The 17,444-nt window shown below is 37.3% G+C and overlaps 1 protein-coding gene across 2 annotated transcripts in view; it reads left to right on the forward strand.

Moving 5' to 3' along the window:
• LOC107090405 (poly(rC)-binding protein 4-like) overlaps nt 1–17,444 on the forward strand; it is a 51,941-nt gene that overhangs the window by 19,700 nt on the left and 14,797 nt on the right. For both annotated transcript variants that reach the window (XM_015383768.1, XM_015383769.1), the window contains exons 4-9: nt 1,641–1,673; nt 3,761–3,877; nt 9,044–9,175; nt 11,885–12,013; nt 13,900–13,974; nt 16,918–16,989. In XM_015383768.1, the coding sequence (XP_015239254.1) occupies nt 1,641–1,673; nt 3,761–3,877; nt 9,044–9,175; nt 11,885–12,013; nt 13,900–13,974; nt 16,918–16,989 (558 nt within the window). The remainder of the gene's footprint in view (nt 1–1,640; nt 1,674–3,760; nt 3,878–9,043; nt 9,176–11,884; nt 12,014–13,899; nt 13,975–16,917; nt 16,990–17,444) is intronic.

Here is a 17,444-nt window from a genome sequence, read left to right on the forward strand (position 1 = left end):
TAAAGGATAATAAGACAAGAAGTTAAAGCTTTATTTATGCTTGACGTCTCTGTGAGATCCATGTTTTTAGAGCTGGAAAAATGCCTTCAAATTGAAATAATTTCCAAACTAAATTGGAACCCTTGATTGAAACTGAAATCCTTGAAAAACATTTCTCTACATATAGACTTTGTTTTGTTTCACCAAAACCCAGCAACAACCAGCTGTCACTCTGAATATCCCCAACCAAAATATAATTGCCTCCATCCAACCCTCTCTATACCCCATCTACTCCTCCCATAAAGCACCACAGTAATCCATCAAACAAAACCATTAGTCCATTGACCACAAGCCTCTTGTTGAAACCGAGCTCCAAAGACGTATTAGCGTTGGCCCCTTGTGGGCACTTTTAACGTCTGCCAGGAAAGGTGAGTCGGTGGTGTGCTACTTCAGCTGCTCCCCTCTGAGTTTAACTCTTAAAAGGCATCATTGGGATGAAAAGAAAAAAATATATCCAGGTAATTGGAAAGAAAAGACGTCACAATGGATGAGAAGTGGCAGGAAACCCTATCAACTACGAAAGAAGAGAGGGGTGGATATAAAGTGAGAGGAAGATGATTCTGGTCTGCAAAGTGCACATTGTCAGAGTGAAGAACTCGATGTGAAATAGTTGTGCTGATAGAGAACGTCTCCACCCTTCCCACCTCACCATAACAATAATCTCTTCCGCATCAATTACGGACCAACAAATATATTGCAAATATATATATTTCTGGGAACAAAAAAAAATGACACATTTGTTGAGCTGTTAGATGATGCATTTGTTGATCTTTATGGACAGAATCAGACTATGAGGTGTGAATAGCTTGGAAGGACTTTACCCCATACAAAGTGAAATGGAGGAAAAGAGGTAGTCAGAAAAAAAACAAGGAGTCTGTGACACAAATCTGTCATAAATACTGTTTTTGCCTCGCAGGTGCTCACACAACAAAGTTTTTAAAGCAGAATGGATTTACAGTGTCCTGCTTTTTTTTGTCAATAAGTGCAAAGTGGAGGCATGATACATTGGTTTCACAGTTTTGCACCGATAAAGATTTCTAAACAGTTTTGTAAAGGACGGTTCAGTCCATTATTGGTCATAAGAAGGACAATGGCACAACTGTATGCCTACTTAGACATGGAACAAAAGAGTATTAATGAGATATGCAGTCAAGAGACACATGATAAATCTTGGGGAGCAGCAGAAATTCATTGCTCAGGTGGGAGAGTCTAACAGGAAGAATGCATGTCATGCACTTTTTTAAAATGATACTTATGAAGAGTTGCATGAAAGCTGTTCAAAGAAACTCATAGAAATAATGTCTGTAGTTTACCAATATGACTTCCTCTAGAGCTATAGCAAACAGATGAAAATATATACTTTGGGAACTGTTTCTTGTAATCTGTAGTGATTTAAATTACATGTAATTTAACGGAAATCATTTCACTATGCCTTTATGAATCCTTTATCCTTATACACTGCAGATTGAACTTCTTGATTGATTTTTTTTTATTTTTACTTTGAGTTGAATATGAATGCTTTGAGTTCAGGGACATTGTTATGCTGATACTGAATCATGTTTTCCTTATTTTAAAGCTGCGCCTCATCTTGTCTTTTTCAGAAAGGAGAAACTGTGAAGCGAATACGAGAAGAGGTAAAGTGTCCACGATTTAGAACATCAAAGTACATCTGATGATTTGTTCTTTGACAACGTTGTTTCCAACTCTACAGCCTTATGTTTTGGGTTATGCCAGATCACAGACTGCAGGTCCTTGAATGAGCAGCTTTTACTCTGTGACTTTTATTCACATTTTAATACTTTCTCTGTCTCACAGGGAGGTGAAAAGCGTTCCTAACAAATATCTTGCTTGAAATTCCTTTGGGGTAATAATAAAACATTTCTGATCTAAACCTATTCTCTCCACTCTCCCAAAGCAGAATTTGCCAAATCCCTTTCGCCTTTCCTTTTCTTAATTAAAACAGCCAACATTTTTTTCTGTGCTTGTCCCCTGATTTTTCTCTTTATGAATCTCAAGGGTGCAGGAAAACTAATACCGCTTGGTTAGCTCTCAGTATTAAAAAGTAATTAGTCTGACACTCATGGCAGCATTTTTGATTCCTTCACTACTGAAAGTGTTTTACGCTGTGCTTTATGAGGCAGAAGTATAAACAGAGGAACGGTGAAGCCATTGGACAATGCAGCTCTACAGATCTGCAGAATGAAACAGTCAGCATGGTAGCCTTCCAGCTATCCACTCATGCAGTGTTGTTTCTTTAAGAGCCTCACTCTTAACCATGTCCTGAAACTTTAAAATGACAGTGGGGACAATTACCTTGAAAAAGAAAAACATTCAAAAACCCAGAAATATCATAATAATCAGTAGAGATCAGAGTCTTTAGACTATCTTATTTAGTCTCATCTTCCGTTTATATTTTTTAAAACCTTTTCCAGTCAGAATTTTAATAAGTACATTAAGATTATTGCTTGAATTTCCATGGACTTAAAAGCCTTTAATGTCTAAATTAAAGTTTTTATTAAGGATAGCAAACAAAATCCAATTTGGTGACTCCATTCTACCTAAATGCTAAATATCCTGCACCCATGGTCTATGTCCTTGTTGTGTTGCAGGGCTTAGGGTCAGGCCTATCTAATGCTGTAATTTGGGCACAGTCTGCACAGGTTGGCAGTCACAGAGGCACACTGGACAAATAGCCATGTGTGCACATGCTCACTCTTGAGGGCTACTTAGAGAGACCAGTAAACCAAATATGCATACTTTTGGACTGTGCAAAGGAGCCAAAGTGCCTTGAAGAAACCCAGGCATGCTGGCAACCAAGACAACCCTTCATGCTGCAAGGGAACAGTCAAACTAACTGTTCCAACTTGCATCTCCTAAAAAAAAAAAACAAGTTTGGAAAATGCCAAAAGCTTTAATTTTTGGTCATTTAATCGATAAAATCTTGAAGTTATAACACTGATTGTCAACTATGCCACCTTTAGACTTTTATGTTTGGATAAGTACTTTTTGGCATTTGAACTACACTAGAATTAACAAGACTAAGATATTACTAAGAAATTAAATTGTGTAAACAGTGAAAATCTAACAACTTTGGATCTTCATTAAGAAACATGGATCTGTGACTAAAAACATATATTTATAGTTTAACTCCCACCAATTTATTACTTTAGAAGCTAACCCTGAAACATAAAAATAGCTATCCAAAAACCTTTCATTGTGGTGTAATTACTGGTCATCTGCTAACAAAGCTTAACAAGAAAGATGTAAATCAGATTTTTTTGCATGTGAATAAAAAATAAAAGTTGTATTTGCTTTGCTTTGGAAATATTAAATTGAATCCAAGGATCTTGCCCTGTGTAACCTGAATGCTGCCCAAAACAAACATATAATAAAGCTAAGAGAAAAATGATAGAGAGGTAACAGACTGGAATTAATATAAATAAGATTGCTATTTAAATAAGATTTGGGAAATATATGGGAAGGCCTCATCTGATGCAGAAAGTTGTGATATTTTGGTAATTTTTTTAGAAATGAACAAAATAGGGTAGTGGAAGCTAGACAACAAGTCAGACCCCTCCTTTATGCAGGATACTGCTATCTTATCAGATATTACTCATCTACGTTTACACAAGAGGTGGGGTTTCTCTTTTCTAAGTTGAAATTCTCCTAAGATGTAAAAAAAAACGTAACGTGGGAATGACCTCTTCCGTCTGCTCCACAGAGCTGTGCACGTGTCAACATCTCAGAAGGCTCCTGTCCAGAGAGGATCATCACCATCACTGGCTCCACAGAGAGCGTTTTCAGAGCTTTCACCATGATCACATACAAACTGGAGGAGGTGGGTGTCACATCTCTAAAAATTACTGCTAATGCACTAATTTTCTGAGTGCATTAGCAGGAAAATTTTGCCATAGTCGTAGTCATAATAAATAAAAAGTATTTTTAAAGTCTGGTAAGTTACCAAAGCTATATTCAGTACATTATAACAAGATATCGCCTTACAGATCAAACTTATTCATATTAGAGACACTTGGAACAAGGTACAGTGCCTTGAAAATTAAATCCTAATTTTTTTAACCAACACAATAGAAAAAGTATCATTTTAAAGAAAGCAAAAATAAGAAGACAAAAGATAAAATCCACCATTCATATAAGTAAAACAATGCATTTTTCAATGCCCCTCCCAAAATGGCTACACCTGAAAACTAACACAGCAGTGCCATCTGAGGAGCAGAGGAGCTGTGTCTATAAAGAACTCAAAACTGACCTTCAGTGAGTAGAAACTTAAAAATATAACACAGGTGTTTGTTGATATTAACAATAAGGTCTGTAATATCTAAAATAATATTTTTTTTTACCTGAATTTTATATGTGAAGGAGAGGACAAGCATTGTGCGTTTCTAAGCACAGCATGATGTATGAGCTGAGACTGACGGAGGCTGAAAAAGAAACGCCTTCAACAATTCATTTCAGAAGTACAGTGGATGGTACTTTTTCACACGAAATCCATGTAAACTATTCCATTTTGTGGTTGCTAAATGCCAAACTAATTTTTGCATTCTTTTATCCGGCTACTGTAAGGGTGTAGATGTAAAATATAGAAATAAATCTGAACTTTTGTATAGAGATCACATTGGGGTTTTCCATACCAAAATCATAAGGTAACACATGTTCATTTTGGCTGAAAACGCAGCTAGAGGACAATCATGAACTAGCTAGGATTGTGGGTGTCTGTGTGTTGGTTCGACAAGTTTCTTCATCGTCTACAAACCCTCATCCAACACCGGACGAAACACAGTTTACCCGTGAGTGTTCCCGAAAGAATGGCCGTGGCGCTGCGTGTTTAGGCTTCAGGTGGAAACCAAAAGACCGTCACACAGAGCTGCAAACTAGCATCCTGTATGGTTCCTGGGATAGTGTCAGAAGTGTGCGAGGCGTTGTGGACGGCACTACAGCCAGAGTTTCTGCCATTAGGTACCAAACAGGAAATACACATAGTGTAGAGTGGATGTAGAATTGACCGTTCAGAGGCCTCCTTCCTCTCCTCCCTGCAACACTATCTGCGCCACTGTCTGCGGTCACCTACAATTTTGGGGAGGTGCACCTGATTGTCTGTGGAAGGTGGGGGGGCATATCTGCATTAACTGCAACACACACACCGACAACCTAGTTTCTGAGCATAAACCAGGCATACAGCTTCACAGAATGGTGACAGTCCATCACTTCATTAATTAATTTGGGAAAATCTCCCCTAAGGTTAGGTCTCTCAGCATCTACTGACAAGTAAACAAATACCATGGTCGACATCCTCCAGTTAAAATACACACACTACAGGAGCACTGTGTGGTTTTTATTACATATCTTTCACATTCACCTTATTGCATCCCTGAAACTCCTGAGTTTCCATGGCAATGCTCTGCCACTGCCCACTGTTTGCTGTCTACACTGTATTGTTGGGTTATTGAATGCCCGACACCTTTAATTAAAAACAAAAGACAAAAATCTTAAGTTTTTCATACCAATTATTAAAATATACCCTTCTTTCTGTCTTTTTTTTACAGTGCAGTACTAGCTAATTCATTACTCTTATTTTGCTGTTGAGCAATAATAAAACACTCAGTAACCTGAATAAACATATTCACTATGAAGATCCCTCCAATGCATACCATAGATTAGCTATAGATTAGAATGGCTTGCAATAGCTGTCACCTTTGCTTCAAGAGCCTTAATTTAACATAAAATCAGGATTTTTAGGTTATAGAGATATAAGATTTAGATCAAATCAAGAAAATGTAACTCAGAGTGTTATGATGGGAAGGAAGGAGGTGCGTGTTCATCATCTAATGAGACGAGACGTCAATAGACCCTGATCCGTCTCACTAAATATAGACACGGAGCAGTGAGGCACAACAGGCTCATCAAACATCCCTTTAAACTTAAAGTTCAAAGTTATTAAAAATGTTGTGTGTTTTCGTTCACGAGTAAAACTCCCTCAAGGGTACGCATCCGCAGCTGTCCCCGTCATGAGTCGAACTCGTTTAAATTCACAGAAAACTGGAACAAACACAAACAGTTAAAGGAAAAAAAAAGTCCTCTATTTTCATACCTATTTGAAGGTAGGGTAGTAAATTTACATATTAAGTGTTTAAACCTCAAAGACAGTACAGAGCAAACAGTTTAAAATTAAAACGAAATACAAGTCTGCATTTTTACTTCCTTTTTTAGATACTAGCATTAGGCAAGTCTTTTTTAGCCTTTTTTAGTTTTTTTAACTAGTATTTGTAGAGATTTGCTAGCTGTGTCAAGAGTTTCCTGTTAGTGAAAGGGAAATTTTCCTGATTTTGTGTTATTTTCCATAATTTGTGAGGCCAAGATATAGATACAGTCAACTGGAAGAATAAATATCCTTTACTGTCCCACATTGACGAAATTCCTAAATAAGGTATGGAGGACACTTTAGACTTAAACATGATACAACCCATCGTCTACACTTCTAATACTCTGTCAGTTTTGTTTATGTCCATCACTGTGAGGTTTGGCCCATTCACAAACAGGATAGGTCCCAACTACAACAAACAAATATGTCTGCAGGATCATCAGGTCTATCCTTCCTGGACATGTGTCTCTCTGACAAAAACAAGGTCATCAATCGAAAGAGTCTAGAAAACGGAGCAGAGGACCTTTGTTACTCTGTAGAAGCAGCAGCAGAAGAAACATGGAAAATTTTGCTCTGGTGTGATGAGACTTAAATTAAACTTTAGCTTAGAGGAAAACTTACAAAAAAAGACTGGAAAATAACTGACATTAACATTTTTAGATTCTTAAAGAATTTAAAGTACTTAAAGCATTTTCCTTCTACTTTACAATAAAACAGCCCCTTGTGTTGGTTTGTTTTATAAACAGTTAATTAAATGTATTTACTTATAAATGTGATGTGAAATAATCAAGCAACCTCAAAGAAGAATGAAAGTTGTTTTGTTTTTTTACCAAATGCTGTAAATTCAAAACTTATGGAGATAACTTTTGGCTCAACTCTTTGTTGTAACAGACTTACACAGTATGTGGTTCACCTTTGCTATACTGAATTACTATGGCAACTTGCACAATGTAATGGTACCACCATGGACACAAATTAAAGCACCACCTTCCAACAAATCAATACAGCTAGAATGTAAGAGGTAAAAAATACATCTGTGCCTGAAAAGAGAGACTCATTCAGCTTAACTGATTTATTTTATTATTATTATTATAAAAAAAGTATTTTTTATGCTAGAACTAATTTCTTTTCCTTTAATATAAAAGAAACCCTGCTAATTTTATGCTTTTCTTCAATTGTTTGTACATAGTGCAGCAGTAACTAAATCTGGGGAGACTCACACAGAGAAAAGAAGCAATTAGAAAAATGTTATTGACATGAAGGAAAATTAATTCTTTGGAGCTCAGACCCCGGCAGAAGACAATATGCTGTAAGTTGTCATGAGCCTGGATGAATAATTAAGAAAGATTTGTAGGCCGATTACATCATAGTGTGACACCAAAGCCTGTTCGGACTCCTCCTTATGCAGCCCACAAATGCAGCTTTCTTTTTGCCAGTTTTGAAGGACAGGTCTGGTGTATCGTACATGGCCTTGGATATCTCATCACTCATTGTGAGTCCAAGCAAGCTGGGCGCTCCGAGGAAAACTTTAAATGGGGCTGAACAGTGGTGAATATTGCAAGTGCAGTTTAATATAATTGAATAGTTCGGTCTGAAGTTAATGAAAATATTTTTTAATGGTTATTTAGTCAGATATGTGGAGGGTCATGTTTGGTTTATTGAAAGATCTTATCTGTCCCTGTGCAAATGGGTTTGGCTGACATTTAAGCACAGATTCTGATATCTGGTCAGTGTGGGGACTATAAATCTGATATTCGTAACAATGGTACTGCTACTGAAGCTCCTCAAAATGTTATAAGGTCAAAGTTCAGCTGAAGCGCTGCATGGGGAAGCTGGACCTTTGTCTTAATGAAGTGTGTCATGAGAAATGATTGGCTTTAAAGAGGGAGCAGTCTGTTTTCAATTGTTGAAGCTTGAGCGAGGGAAGTCAGCAGGTATTCTAGGTTAGGCTGATAAAAAGTCTTCTAGGTTGAATTTCCGCTTAAGCTCCATATCAATGCTAAATTCAGTCACATGCTACTTGTATGTATTTCTACTGTTATATGTCTGTTTATCTACATGATATCACAATTATGATTATTCCCATCAGTGTTTAAACTTTTATAAAGCCTGTCAGACTTACTTTTTGGTATTCTGATTCATATGAACAAAGAAAACTGTGTTTTTCTTTGTTTTTGTCATGGAAAAACAACAAAGGTCATATTAATCAACCAAAGTCTTGGAGCACAGAGTTTTGTTTTGTTTTCTTTTTTTTTTTTTTTTTTTTTTTAAATCAAGCTCTAATAATGTAATTTTTTTAATACAATATATATATATATATTTTTTTTTACCGTGAGTGGCAAGTAATTGCAGCCTTTATTTCCACCAGTGGCTAATTTAACTGACTAAAGGCAGAGGAACTGCTTGTTCTGTCATCAATAACTATAGGTAAAGAATTGCAGTCAGCTTCTAAAATGTTCTTCATAGATTCAATCTCAGTCATCAGATTTGTTCAGATCCCTTTTTCCCCAAAGTCTGAAGTTCTGTTACAGTTTCTTCTTTTGTTAAAAGTTCTACAATTGAAATACATGTTAAAAATGTCATGAAAGACAACAAGAAGAGAGACCAGATTCTTTCCGAGCCTCCTGGGAACGCCTCTTCCTGCACATATGAAGTCAAGCACAAATTCAATTAAAGCAGCTGCTTGGTTGCCTTTACCTGGTACTATATATGGCTTGTCCCAAATGGATACCACAGGCTTTTTTTGTTATTGGAGGGTTGCTTCTGGAAACGGTTTCTGCCTCTTATTTGCTCCTTTCTGCTGTTTATCATTCGTGTACCCTTTCTTTCCACAAAATCTCTCTGCAGGACCTGAATGCACTGGTAGCCAACGGCACCATAAGCTCCAAGCCTCCAGTCACTCTTCGGCTGGTCATCCCTGCCAGCCAATGTGGCTCTCTCATTGGGAAAGGAGGCGCGAAGATAAAAGAGATCAGAGAGGTGAGAAATGTATCTACTGCACAAAACATATGAAATATGTAAAAAACAAACCAGTTTTTGAAAATGTGTGTCAGACTGCAGCTGGAGGCTAGAAAGCTTCATTTTTGTTTCATTCTTCTGCTTCTTGGCTAAAGTCCTTCTAGTTGAGGGAGTAACATGCAAATAGAAAAATAATGTCTTAGAATTTCAGTTTATGTTGAGTTTCACATTAAAAGGCAAGAGACTTATAATAGTTTAATTTATGGATTTTGAATAACTAGTTATAGAGCTGCACTGTGGGACCATTTTTGCAATGTAATCTTTTACCATGAAGGTGCTGGCTTTGAATCCCGATCAGTGCCTCTCTGCATCTAGTTTGCATTCTGCACCTGTGGATGCATAGGTGCTCTATAGATGCTTCAGCCTACTCCTACAGTCAATTCTCACTATTGTGTATCTCTGCGTTGACCTGTTTTTGATTGGGGAGCTGTTCATGATATGTCCCCCCTTCGCCTGTTACTAGTGAATATAAGCACTGTTGGCCTACAACGCTGCAATTATTAGCAGGTTTGGACAAAACTATATTGGAAGGTGTTGGTATCAGTGGCATAGTGTAAATGCTTGGATGTAGCCCCAGAACCTGAACAGAGGAACAGGAAAAAGGGGGCAGCATGCAGTAGCATATGCTTTCATACAGCACTGAGAGAACAGTCATTTGCTTTACTTGTGAGGTGATTGGATGTCTTAGAGACTCCTTTCAAGTCAACAGGTTTCCCATGGTTGTCTAGATCATGTTTCATTATTATAAAGGTTTCACAAGAGTGAGGTGGTGGCTTAGAGGTAGAGCATGCAGCCATGTATGAAGATATCTCTTTCCTCAACATGGCTGTCGTGGGATCAGGATTTTCCCTACATTAGGAGTGGGAATACTTAACATGGCAAAACTTTGTAGAAGTGGGATTGTAAATGCAGGGGAGATGGTGAATTACTAGTTAGAGATAAGAAAGCTAAAAATTGTCCATCAAAACACTACAAACTTTTCTATAATGATTGTGATGACTGGAATTCTGTCCAGGGTGTAGGGTTGGGAATTGATAAGATTTTCAGGATTCCGATTCCCTTATCCATTCTGTGAAACGATTTGATTTCTTGTTAATTCTCTTATTGATTCTCTTATCAATTCTGTGAAACAATGAACTTGGTAAGTGCACGGTGACATTCGTCTACCTTCACCTGGGACATTCTATGTCTGCCTGCCTCGGCGAAAACAGAAGGCAGAGACCGGGAGCTGCCAGCCTCTGAGCTGAATTGATGAGAGAATTAAAAGGAATCGAATCGTTTCAACGGAATCAATAAGAGAATCTATAAGGAATCGAATCGTTTCACATAATCGATAAGGGAATCAAAATTATGAAAATCTTATCAATTCCCAACTCTACTTACGCCTGGTCACGTCGTACTTGCTTTCTAAATGCCGTCTGCGTAACTTGCGTAAAAAACGTGACGTAAGATGTGCTTCCCGGCCCTAGGCTCTGGTGCTGCCTGGAACCGTTAAGAGAATCGTGTACCATGGAATTGGAACACACGGAACCGGTTCTGAACAGGAACCGGTTTTCGATTCCCATCCCTGCCAGGGTGTATCCAAACCTCTTGCCCAATTACTGCAGGACTATTTTACGATTATTTCTATTTGTGAAGGCTTTCAGAAATCAGTGTCTGAAAGCCAAAGTTATCTCCCCTTGTTTCCTTTTGGTTCCCAGAGCTTTTTCTCACAGGAGTCATCCTTGGGTCATTGTATGTGTCTTTCTCAATATTCCCAGTATTAATTTGAAATGTTTTTGTTGACTACACTGTTGAGGGTTGCATCCATATCACATTAGGAGCTTTATCAGCTCCTTATCTCCTCCAATGCAGTTCAGTGCACCTAATGCAGTTCTTAACAATACTTAGTTATGTTGACACTGAGCTTAAAGATAAAGCCTAAATCTTGAGTAGTTTTTTTCCTATTGAGCTACTGTACAGTAACGTCTAACCAGCTAGAATACCCAGCTAGTCATTTTAAAGATGATTACATCTCCTCCAAGTCTCACAAAAAAAGCAGTAGGGGAAAAAAATCTTAAGCTGCAGCTGGGTTACTTTTGCCTTGTGTTTTTCCTCTACAAATTATATAAAAACTTAAGTGATGTCATTACTAATAATGCCCCTTTTCTGTGCTTAAATGAAATTCACTTGATCTTTCCTAAAATGTTTGGTTTATTGGTAAGTTCAAAGCAAAGTATTTTTAGTTTTAATTCAATTATCTTCAGTGAACACAGATAAAAATTTCCCCCATGCCCTCTAGTGCTGTTTGGAAGTGCTATACAATAAATGAACATTGATATGGCACACCACTGGTCAAATGATTTATGAATTAAATATATTGCAATAAAAAGATGTAAAATTGATTTTATTTAATGTTATAGTTACTCATGTGTTTTGAGTATTTAAGCAAACATGTTTTAACTTTATATATATATTCATTTAAATCATTCAATGTTTGAACCATAAGTTGGGTATATGACTAAACATCTTTTAAACATTGATGACTTTTTCCTTGTGATACAGTGACGATGCTTTTGGTCTCCTTCCCCAAATCCAGTCAAAGCAAAGAGGAAAGTCATGGCAGAGTCATCACGAATGGCCTTATCTCCTCAATCAGGCTAATCTTTTTATACCCTGTGTCATTTGCAGAACACAGGAGCTCAGATTCAGGTGGCGGGGGATTTGCTGCCAAACTCTACTGAGCGAGGTGTTACGATATCGGGGAATCAGGACTCTGTAATCCAGTGTGTCAAGCTCATCTGCACAGTAATCCTGGAGGTAGGAGGCACACTCTTCTTCTCGCTACTCATACTTAGCACAGCTTCCTGCAGCAGCAGTAGGAGGGTAACTGCTGCTGTGGACATGCAGTTTTGGAGTTACCCCTTATAGCTACTTATCCAACTGCAGCAATTGTTCACATATTTTAACTGGTAGCAAGACCTCTTTTTTATGTTATAATTCCTAAGAGTGTGCTGCATTAAAGTTGGAACAGCTACAGTGACAGTCCTTATATATGGTTGTCACACAATAGCAAAGGAGCAAATATCTCCTTTTTTTGGACATGGAGGGGAATGTCTGGCTCTGAGTTTAATGCTCTGCTCCTAAACGGCAGCGGTCTGCTCATAGGAAACAAAGTGGCCTGCAGCAAATTCTGTATACCTTTAGACAACAGCTCTCTTGTAAAATCTACAGGGCAGATAAAAGGAAAAACAACCCCAAGCTCTGTTTTCTCCCTGTGTGTTAATGGAGGCACAAGCCTCTTTTTGTCTTAGCATTGCAGCTGGACCTGACTGACTAATTGCTAGTTTGAACCAGTTTTCTTCAAAGGCTTGTAACTTTCATTAGAATTCTGTTCCAGGGGCATCTTGCTTTTGGCTCTCTACATTTAAATTATGCAAAGTTATACAAAGCATTTTTTGTGACTGCTCCACATTTCCAACTAAAATCCGCATCATCAACACCACAGAGGCCTTATAAGAAGCACAACATCATATATGCTTTGTAATCTCCTTCTTTTATCCGTATTTAAATAATTTCATCTTGAAATGTCTGCATGTCATTGGATGTTTAGTCTAAGCCAAAAGCAACGCCTCTGCAGAGTTTAATTTTGCATGACCCATAATAAAAATCAACTTTTATCCACATATTACATTTATTGCTGTGTTTTGTCAGTAAATCCCTAAAATTGTAAAAATAAAATAAAATACCGGTAAGCGCAATAGTAAGGATCAGTATAAATGCAAATGCCTCCAGCATGTTTTTGCATTTCTTTCTAATACCTTGTTTCTTAACAGTAGCATTGTACATGAACACCGGTGACTTAACTTAGATTAGAGTCATTTTCTAGAAAAGTTTATTTATATTAATTTTGATTATTGTGAAATGCAACAAATTAAAACCCCAAAGTAAATTCGCAAGAAAATAATAACACATATGACTAATGAGAGAGAAGTCAACCTATAAAAAAGTATATATACTATAGAAAAGTATATATACAGTACTGTACAGCATCCCTTGAGATGGTAAGAGAAACAGCATTGCTTTAAAAGGGCACTTAAGAGCCTCTTGACAATACTACATAGTTTCTCTATGGAATTTAGCTCAGGTCAGTATGCTGACCAATGAACCACAGCAATACTATGATCAATAAAGCATGTAGTAGTATCTCTATCGGGTAGGGTAAGTGCTGAGTCCTGTAGATAATTAGTCATCTTTTTATAGCTCATCAAGAGCGAAGCAAGAAGTGCTCTAATATATCCTACATTAGGTAATTATTGCTCTGACTTTAGAAATGAGAAAACATGTTAGATCAACACCATCAGATCACATGGCTCAGTATCAGTTTGTGATGAATCAGCCTTTCAATTAACTATTATGGTTTACCTTCTTTAGGCTGTGACATAGGCTGCTTGTTGAACAGCTGTAAAGACAGTTCAGTTTTTAGCACAAATGCATTTCTATGATTGATGCAGCATGAAGCAGTAAAATAAATTCAGCTTCCTTTATATTCAGATAAAATTCAATGCATGTGTCAATACCCATTGTTACACAAACATATATATATATATATATATATATATATATATATATATATATATATATATATATATATATATATATATATATATATATATATATATGTATATATATNTTTTACTCCTTAGTCTCCACCAAAAGGTGCCACTATTCCCTATCGACCGAGCCTATCACCAGCTGCTCTGCTCATTGCCGGAAACCAGGTAAGCAATAGAATGTTAACTGGCTGTGAACATCTGATCAGATCCTCACAATAACATAACATAACATGAGTTCAGACTGTGGTTCACAGAAAGTCAGTCCCAATTAAAACTGGCTTTAATAAATCTGTTTGATGTAAAATCAGCCTATTTTAAAACAGCTGTTGGAGGTTTTTGGCCATAGATTAAATCACTGGAAAAATTATGAGACTTCTTTCTTAAAAATACAAGGGCTGTAATCAGCATATTCTAATTTATTAACCAGGTCTTATTCTTGACTGCCCCTTTAAAAAAAAAAAAAGTTCACTTAATTTGAAAATGTCCTCCTCTGCTAAGTACTACTAGATTAGCAGACTCATTTGGTACAAATTTTTTTAAATGTAGCCATAATTTTTTACCTCTTAAAGTTCTTAAACCAAAATACAAACAAGCACACATACAGTACTTCCTACTGAAAACTAGGAAACAAAATAACTACTATTCAAAAAACAGTGCTAAAGAAAGAAAGAAAGAAAAATAATTTTATTGTATGCTATTTGGGCTGTTGCATTTCCTGTACTCTGTGTAAAAGAGGAGTTTTACATGTTAATTCCCCCCAAAATACTCTTAAGAAATCCAATACTGTATAGCATTGATATTGCATATGGCATGGATACCAAAGTTCTACAATTTGTATTTCTACTCTCTGTATATTGCGCTTTTTTTGAAAGTCTCTCAAAGTTTACTATAGGAATATAGATAATGAAGTATTAATTGACAGAGTATTCATTTTTTATGAAATATGTCCTTTCTTGCAACCAGGAAGTAAGCACCTTCATTGGGATGCCGCCTCTTCCCATATAGGTGTTGCCTATTTAATGACATCATCATATCATGCCGCTTGAGGCGATTTGGTTCCTGTAGGGCTAAACAAAGTCTTTATCCTGGGGAGTCAAAAACACACTTTCACACAACATTAGCTACAACATTAGCCGTTGCTGTCACTGTGCAGACAGAGTGCTAAAAGAGTCCCCTTATTTTAACTTTTTGAGGAGAAATAATGGTGCTCTGCCATAAACCATCGCTCACTAATGGGAAAGTAGATGTTTGTTTACTTGCCAGGCACTGGGAGGTCAGGGTTGTTGCTTTTGGGGCGGGTACATGCTTTCCTATGTTGGACATTGATGATCGATAATATTTCCAAGTCAGGGAGACCCTACTACTCAGAGAGCAGAACTCATGATTACTCATGCATGAATCCAGTAAAATAGTGTTTGGGCTTAATTCCAATTAAGGAAAAGCTGGATAACATTTAAAAGCTTTAAGGTTGATTCTGCATGATACATTGTAGGCCCTGTCAAAGTTATGGCATCTTTTTTTCCCCTTTGGATTAGCCTTCCTAATGACTAAGGAAACAATGCCAATCTGTGTTTTGGATTTTAATTAATTAATGAAAGAAGTAATTAAAAAAATACAAAAACAGTACTTTGAGTCTTGTGTTTTTTGCGGTTTATTTGGGTTAGAACTGCTCTGAAAGTAATTATTTCCGGGCAGTAAAACAGAGCATAAAAAGGAGAACATAAAAAGGTTAGAGGTGAGCCAATGATATTAATAAAGGGTTAGGGTTTTGTATTTTTATCTTGTCTTTGGATGGAAACATGTGTTATTACAGAGCATGTAAAATATTTCTAGTTTTCCCCTAGCCTTCCTATAGAATCATGGCATTATTCCTTTTCATCTGATTCTTTAAGTACACCTGTTGTAGACAACAATCTTATCACAGGTCGCTAGTGGGTTGTAGCATACATTTTTTGAGTGTTGAAGCTCTAAAGATGCTGCTGTTTGAAAAGGGGCAGATATCCCCTGCCCACCCCCCTCCCATGGAGCTAGTCACAAGATTAGCAAGTGAGTCTGGAGGCCTGCCGTCTCCTCTGGCTACAGCAGTAGCCAGATACTTTGCATAGCTGTCAGCAGTCCTGACACAGTTTGTGCTGCTTCAGACTCAAGTCAATTGACAGAATGGCTCTGTGTTTTTGATATTCCTCATAATAGGCAATAAAATTAAACCCGGGGCACTACGTCGGCCACCGAGAGGAGGCTTTAATGAAGGCTGCACCATGATAAGGATGCATAAAGGAGGGAAATGAAATAGGCTGGGGAAGTGTCTCTGGAATGAGTCATAGCCTATAAGCCTGTTATGTGTGTGAAAGTGTCAGAAATGCAGGCCATCGCACACCAAATTTGATATGTTGCAACAGCCTAGAGTAAACTAAATATTTAAGGCTTCTATTCATTATTCACATTTCCAACTATTTCTCACAGATTCTCTTCCACTTATTCGCTCTCTGAGCTAATATTTACATAATGCATAAGCGTTGTATTTTTGGTCTGCCTCTGTCTTTGTTTTTTTTTTCTGTTTGCTGATTTCTTTTGCATCTTGTCAGGTTAAATGCTCAAATCCTAATGTATTATATTGGGATTTAACGTGGAAGATCAAAGCAAAGCAATTCATAACTGTGAAGAACTGTGGAAAGGTTTAAATGAGTAAAAAAAAAAGATTATATTGTTCTATTATTTGAATGTTAATCCCACTTTGCCCTTATACCCCTAGACCACTCTAGTTGCCTTATTTGTAAAATTAACTAATTAGTATAATTACAGCTGTATGTAAAGGCCTCACAGGTTTTTTAAGGACTATAGATGAACAAAATGGAAGAACAAACAACAAAGAGGAAAGTGGAGGAGCTGCAGAATCCGCAGCTCAGGTGCAAGAATGTGGCAAGACAACAATCAGCAATGCCCTCAAAAATGTTGACCTTTAAAGAAAGGTGTCAGGAAGAAAGCATTCCAATTATTATAAAGCTTCATTTTACAATGTGACATAATGTAAAACGCTTCAAGTGAATACTTTTTGCAGTGTAATAAAATGTCTTTGTAGCTCTCTCATTTGTTTCTGTGCTTTTTTAGGTTTTTGACGCATCAGAATTTGCCCCCCACCCTCTGTATTCAGTCACCCAGGGTGGTCTGGACCTCCAGCAGGTATGTGGACTGATCCCTGATGTGCGGCGTGTGTAACATGTAATATTCTTCTTAAAGTTTCCTGAATAAACTGGTCTCCTTAGAAGTCAGCTATTTTCAAATACTAGCCTTAAAACTCCCCTGTGGAGCAGAGGAATGAGTGTTAGCTCTGTAAGGATCTGAGCGATGATTGAGAGCACAACTTGTGCTGTAGGTGCACAGGAACACGGTCCAACATGTGGTATTAGGCATAAAACCCAACAGCTGAGTGTAAAGCTGTAGCTATTGTTCTTGCCTTTCATAAGAGCTATAAGCAGTCCTGAAACTCGATGCCGCCGCACACCGCTACCACAGATCCTCTGTTTCTTTTTTTGTCCTGCCAAGCTCTATGCCACAAACATTTCGGCTTTAGAAATTTTCATCCCCTCACAGCAAAAAAAGGTAGTGCTATAATATCATAATAAAGGGCAGCCACT

This window comes from Cyprinodon variegatus, unplaced genomic scaffold (genome assembly GCF_000732505.1).
Source record: "Cyprinodon variegatus isolate N-32 unplaced genomic scaffold, C_variegatus-1.0 Scaffold293, whole genome shotgun sequence".
In the NCBI taxonomy this organism is placed as follows: Eukaryota; Metazoa; Chordata; class Actinopteri; order Cyprinodontiformes; family Cyprinodontidae; genus Cyprinodon; species Cyprinodon variegatus.